Source organism: Gavialis gangeticus, unplaced genomic scaffold (genome assembly GCF_001723915.1).
Source record: "Gavialis gangeticus isolate Ggan-Ray unplaced genomic scaffold, GavGan_comp1, whole genome shotgun sequence".
Lineage (NCBI taxonomy): Eukaryota > Metazoa > Chordata > Crocodylia > Gavialidae > Gavialis > Gavialis gangeticus.
In genome coordinates, this window is record NW_017729031.1 from 13,960,641 (window position 1) to 13,967,966 (window position 7,326).

Here is a 7,326-nt window from a genome sequence, read left to right on the forward strand (position 1 = left end):
ACTGATTTAAATGATACATGTGCCCCTCCTTCACATGTGGAGTTGCTATAAATACATGCATTGTGAAGATGGCAACTAATAATAGACCATTATTTAATTGTTTGTACTGCAGTTATGGCCAAAAGCCTCTACGTGGGCCCAGCTGTGCCAGGTGCTCTTTATACACTCAGGAGACAGTTCTTGCCCTGAAAAGATTCTAGTCTAAAGAGACAAGACACACAAAGAAAGTCTTATCACAGTTCATAGAGGAGGACCCAAGGCCCAGAGAGATTAAATGATTTACCCAAAAACTGAACCTAGGTCTCATGAGTCAGTCCAGTGTATGAGCTATGATATCAGCATTCCACTTGCAAACAGCCACCGTGTCTATCTGTTACAGTTGTTTGCTAGGATCAGGAGTAGCACTGATTTCTTCTGATTGGGGACAGTGCTACAACATGAATGTTTTCTTATATAGACATACTCACAGCACACATGGGCTTCTGGGAATAATATTTCTTCAGCCATAGAAATACAGACCTCGGCTTCTTGAACTAAAGTTCTTTCTTAGCAGATAGTTTTTCTAATAACCCCAGTTAACAGTGATACCTTTCTTATCCTTTCTGAAGACCGCCCACTGAAGGATAGCACATAGAGAGAGGGTGCATTAAACTAATAAGAAGGAAATGTTTTTTCCATGAGGCTAAATTCATTTCTTGAATCTCTTTACAAGTTTATTCAAACCTTGTCATGCTTCATTAAGTAGGACCATCACACAAATATATGGACTTCCTTTTTCAATTTAGCGTTCATTTGATAGTTGGACATATAAAGGACCTACACATATTGCATGTTCAGACCTAAACAGTTCAGCAGAAAGTGCCAGTATAAAAGCACCATTCATTAAAATCTGGGTTTGATCTGTTGTAGTTTAATTATTTTTAACATTGGTTGACTAAGACCTTCTATGCCATTTAAGCCATACATAAGTTGGGGATGGTCCTGCTTTGAGCAGGGGGTTGGATTAAATGATCTCCTCAGGGTCCCTTCCAACCCTAATTTTCTGTGATTGTATGATAAGCCTTATGTTAAATTCAGATTTGCTCTAAAACTTTATTTAGGAAAGTGGCACTTTCATAATCCACTGGTCTTCCTGCCCCATTACTGATTTTTGTGAGCTCTCAAGAACCAGTGTAGCCAAAAGACCAAAACTGGATTATAATCTATTTTGTAATCTGTTTTACTTGCCTTATCTCACTGAATATAATGCAACTACAGGTATGTTATGGAAGAAATAATTTGGCCTAAAAGAAGCTTTATTATCCCTGGACACATCTACACAAAACATTTACTGCACAGTTGACTAATTAACTGCACAGTAAATGTCTCGGCATCTACACATTCACTCCTATTAAGGCACACAAAAATAATAAACTCTGCAGCAGTGTAGGACTTATATTTAAATAAAAGTCCTACCCTGATGAGAAGCTTTTTGGGGCGCAGCAGCACACATGTAGGCTCTGAGTTGGCTTGATGGGACACAAGAATCTTTCAGTGTGCGGGTTACCTGCCAACTAACTCTGCGCTGAAGCTCCCTTGTACCACAGCACATTGACCCAAGTCGGAGCAGCCCTGGGCTGGCAGGCTGGCCTCCTGCCAGCCAGGGCTGCTGTGGTCCAGCTCAGTGTGCTGCAGTCTGAGTGCATGTGTAAACTGCACGCCCAGGAGCTTCCTAGGAACAATAAACTGTGGAGCAATAAGCCCCACAGTTTATTGCTGCTCATTAGTGGCACATGTAGATGTGCCCACTGATGCCATGAAACAAAATACAATGCTAACATTAGATCTTAGCTTGATTTTGCAGGGCTCAATTAATTATTTCTTGTCAATTGAACCTGATGGATAAGCAAGAAACCAAGAGATAAAAAGCAAGAAACCCTACAGTGCCTTTTTTACAGACTAGGTTTTTGTTCCACATACCAGTTTATAAGCATTTTTTCTAGAACAAAAATGCACTTAGTCTTTCCTAAAAACCTGGGCAGGCACTGCACAGCACTGAATTTTACAATAAGCTTCTACTCTTCCATAAACTGCATATGACTTATACAAGGTGAAGGTTCATTTATATGAACAGAATCATGTTGGTTACACCCCTTACAGTGTTCATAGCTCAAAAAAGAAACAACACAGGGGAGGTGGGGGAGGGGGGAAATATACTGATCTTGGAGTGATTCAAAGTTGAATGCCTGTACACATGCTAGACAGCTCTGCATTATATTATAGCATAATTTGCAGTATATAAGAACCTGAATAGTAATACAGACTGCCTAATCCTACTTGTACAAAGTTACTACGTTTTACATTTGATAATAAGAGATGAATTTTGGAATAGGAAAGTACAGATCTTATCAGAAATGGGAGGTATGTAACTATTTGAAAATGATACTTAATTCTGAAAAAAAATACCAACCAAACAGAAAAACCTTGTAATTATACTTTATCTTAGGTAAAAATTCCTAAAGGATTTTGGCAACCTTTTAAGTCCCCTCAAAATTCCCAGTCCATTAGTACCATAGTTTAACTTACTTGTTCAGATGTTCAAAGAGGATCTTCATTGTGTCATGGTTTGGTTTAGGGAGTTTCTTTACAAGACCCTTTATGACTTTAACACGAATGGTGTTGTTTTGGTTTTCTGAAGGAAAACAGAAATAGAAAAAAGGTATAAGACTTGAGTTCACTTCAGGATATCATTTGCCTAATGTTATATCAAATATCTGAGCATCAAGAGCTAAATTTAGATACTATGGTTAAAATGTGGTTACAATGTAGCTATATTAGAACATCTCTCACCTTCTGACATATTCATGGACAGTCTATATAATAGTTTGCAAGGGATTACAAGATCTTTCTAAGGGGTTTAGCAGGCATCTTCTGGTCCAGATAATTGACTTTTTATCCTATGCATTTTTTCTGGACTACTAGATTAATACAAATACAAACATGACAGAGCTCATATACCTTTAAAAAGTACATGGCCCTCTTATTAAGTGGTATTTTTCTTTGGAACTTCACTCCATCAGCAATCCAAATCTGCCCTGGACACTACCTTAAATCAAGATATCCCATAGTCTTTACTACCTCTGTATGCTTTTTTCCCCTCATGTGACACCAGCAGCTATGATGCTTCTCTTATGCCCTATATCTCTATGTCATGCTTGCAGTCCATAAAGCTATATATGTTAATTCAATATTTTTTCCTTCTAGCAATCTTCTCTTTGCTGCAAACAATTCCATTTTTAATCCATCGCCTAGAATCAGTTGTACCTATCCAATCTTTTAACTAACCTTGTGAACAATTCATGTTTCAAATATACAAGTAACAAAAGAATAAAGGAACAAGGCCTCTTTTGTCCTGAGGAATCTATTTGATAGTATGACAAGAATGTTACTGTTGCCTTGGTAAGGATAAATCGTGTAATTTTTTAATTATTCATCATTGCAGAGGCATCAAGTTTGTAATATTGCTTATGACTGTGATTTTTGCGTTTATTTGTATGAGATGTTACCACTAAAGCAAATATATATATATAAATGGCTTTTATGTAGTAACAGATTAGATAAAGTCCCAGTAGGTCTGATTAAGAGAAGACATCTTGCATGTTATACACCCTAGATAACCTGAGAATTCTTTTCTGATTTTATCATTTATGATTTAATTATCACCTATCATTCTTAGTATATTTTAATATTCAATATTCATATTGCTGTAGCTTCCAGACACCTCACTCAAGACTGAGTTCCAACTGTGTTAGGTGCTGCACACATATAAGATGACACAGTCTCTACTAGAGGGCTTATAGAAGCAATTTATATCAAACATACATTTCATCATTTACACTGAGTTTAATTGTAAATACTGTTCAAAGGAAGCTTTAGTCTTTACTCAACACATATCCCTATGTCCCTTTTCTATTAATATTTGTTACATATATTTAGAAAAGACTAGGCCTCAGATTAATCTATCACAGTCTTATATTCCTTGTGAAAATATTTCACATGAATTTAGGTCCAGGGAAAGTTTTGAGATTGACAACCTTAACGAATGATAATCTTAAAGAATAAAGCTATTAAGAGAACAGATATAAGTGTGGGGGACAGAAGAATGATATTCTATACTGTACTGTCCCTGTATTTTGACTATGGTCTGTAGGATCCTAACTGTGCAGCACCTTATATTGTATAGTTGCAAAGCCCAGACAGTCTTTGGCCTCTGCTAAGAGTGCTTACATAGGTGCCAGTAGTGGTGATCATTTTGTCATATGAACACCCTATGATTGAAGCAACTAATTGAAATGGTATAACATTTTAGCAGGTTATTTTTCAGGTGATATCACTGAGCAGGATTTTCGATTTTATGCAAGAGTTCATTTGCCTTAAGAGTTGTACCCAGTTAGCTCAGGTTGAGAAAAAAAATCAACAGCATAGGGAAGAAAAAACTGAAGCCACAGGACAAGATCCTATTCCAGCAGTTGGGTGTCTAAGTGATCTTACGTGCCTAAATGTGATTCTGTGCCATCCTGTTCAAGTCCCTAAAAATCCACTACTTTCATAACAGACTGCTATCTTAACCTTAAGATTTAGAACAAAAAAGCAGTGAGAAGAAGAGGGTCTCACCTTTCTTTTATTAACAGTCTTTCAGGGACGTAATCACAGTGGAACAGGATCATACTTCGGTGCCTAAGTCCACTTATGAACTTAATAGATGGTACAGAGTCTGACTGTCAGTACTTGCCATTATCAAGTTCAGACTACTTCAAGGGAAATGCCACATAGTAATCACTCGCTGGTCACTGGTACTGGCTGAGAAAATTCCTCTCCCCTACATTGATTTGCATGGGTATCAGCGTGGTGTCCACCTTCTACCCCAGAAGTGGCTGCATTTCAGAGATCAGGGACATGATTTCCATAAGGATACAATATGTAAGACACATAGCCATTGAAATGCAAGAAAATAATACAAGATACCAAATGCATTTTGAAAATCTTGTATCCACTCTTTATTAAGGTAGATTCTGTCTCCTTTACTAAATAGCTAATCACAGATGTGGCCAATGGCTTGCGGGACAAGATATAGTTAACTGAAGGCTAACACAGAACAATCCTAGAAGAAATTGTGCATAAAATTATTTTATGAATCAGCCTGTTTGTTAATTGTTAGCCTATTGTAAAAGAAGAAAAACAGGCAACATGTGGTAACTTTAGTCAGCATTTCTGAACTGGGAATGATAAACACCTCTGCCTAGCTCTGGCATTTATCAGTACTGAGATATTATTACCACATAGAGTCACAGCATGGTTACTGTTATCATCGAAAAAAAAGAGCCAGCTAATCTTAATGGTTTGTAAAGCCGTTACCTGCACTGGTCTGACATTTATCATGATCATTTTACCACATGAGTCCTACATTGCAAAGGTATTTTATCTGGAAGGGACATCACTATGAATTATTATTTGCAGCTAGGTAGAAAATTGTATGTTGTAGATACCTTTTCTCATTATAAATCACAGTCACATTTCACCATTTCCCACACAAAGCTGCTGAGCCTAGGCTTTTTGCCATAACGCTTATTCTCTCTCCCTCTTATAGTTCCATGAAAATATTGGGTTCTCTTTCATTAAAATGCTTGATACTGGTTTTTTTTAAGTGCTACATATGCTTGAAATATTTTACTTTAGAATGGTTCAAAAGGAAGTGTTCTTCCACTTTACAAACTGAAGTTGATAAACTGTTTCTTTTTTTAAGGCTTGTTCAGCTCCTATCCTAGTGGCCAGGCTTGTCTTCTGCTCTTTATCCTTTCCATAGAATATTTAACAGTGGATCAGATACAAGTTCTTATACATGATTTGAAATATCTATGTTCTCTTTTTCCTCAGTTCCTTGAATTCCACTTTTAAAGACATTGGGTATTCTTCCTCCAGTTGCCTAAGTGGGAGGATTTTTCATGGATGCCTCTTTATCAAGTTAAAAAGAAGGGGGAGGTAATTCTCACTGGAAGATTTGTGTAAAAAGTCATTGAGGAAGTATCACCAACTATGTGTTTCCTAATGAAGTCCATTAATATACAGTGTAAAGGAAAGGAACACATTTTGTCTGTATTGTACTCTTTGTAAACTCTAAAGCTAAGTCCAGAAAATGAAATAGGTTAATTGTAATATTTTAAAATAACAAAAGGATCCTTGTTAATCACAAGAGTGACTAAAAATCCTTGGAAATTTAGATATTCTTTTGTCTAAATTGATTCACTAGGAATAAATTAATCAGCAAACCCTCATATCTAAGAAAAAAGGAGAGGATATTTTAGTCCTTGCATTTTGGGAGAAATAAGGAAGGAATACGTAACAACTGCAGCAAGTTGAGAGAGTTTCAAGTACTGCAGCTAGTACTCCATGTAATATTTTGATAACACGTATATTTAGAAGGTACGTTATGGTATTTAAATATAGGGTAATAGAGCAAGACTCTAGTGATAAGCTCTTCTTTATAGTGAAAAATGAATAAAAAAGCTAAAAGCATTTAATATTATATATTTTTTTGTATATGAGCTTTGGATAAACACTGAAACATATTAGAAAACATGATGCATCTGTAATGTTAACAGTGGTTGGGTGAAAATGAATGAAGAAAGCAACCTTTAGCTTTTGTGTCCATACAGAATACTTGAATAAAGCCCACCAAATCTTTATTTTAATCATTAACTTTAAATGGACGGAGATGTTTATAATGAGCCACTTTGTTTTAGAACAGGAAGCTCAAGGTTTATCTCCAGTAACTTACATTTGCTAGGAAGGGATGTATGTCTCTAACCTGACATGCGTTCATTATTTTGCAAGGTACTGGAGTCTGACCTTTGACCCTCCTCAGACCTGCTGCATTATTCATGCCTGACTGACTTTGTCTAGCTTTACTACACTACCCATTTCCCTTTACCGGAGTTTCAGTTACTTGTGCATGTTTAATGTTAAACTGGCAGTTATGGCTCACATTAATGCTTAATTTTATCTCAAGCCATTGGTCTCTTTTTTTTTTCTTCTGCTAAGTGTTGTGTTGCTGGAAAAAAAAAAGAAATTAAACTATGCTATATGATTCTGCATATTATATTGACTTATTGAGCTGTCATCTAGTCCAAGATTTTTTTTAAAAAAATGGTTTTCTTCCTGGTTTGGTTATATTGCTCTTCTCACCACTTCTATGTAAGGTTTATTCTGTGTTCAAAACATCACACACTGTTGCTACAGCAGATTCTATGTCCCAAGAGTATTTTCCACAATTCATGATTGAGTCAACTG

The 7,326-nt window shown here is 36.3% G+C and overlaps 1 protein-coding gene across 1 annotated transcript in view; it reads right to left on the reverse strand.

Moving 5' to 3' along the window:
- The window catches only part of ARHGAP15 (Rho GTPase activating protein 15), a 655,341-nt gene that overhangs the window by 47,646 nt on the left and 600,369 nt on the right, over positions 1 to 7,326 (reverse strand). The window contains exon 13 of the mRNA XM_019522459.1: positions 2,566 to 2,671. Coding sequence (XP_019378004.1) covers positions 2,566 to 2,671 — 106 coding nt within the window. The remainder of the gene's footprint in view (positions 1 to 2,565; positions 2,672 to 7,326) is intronic.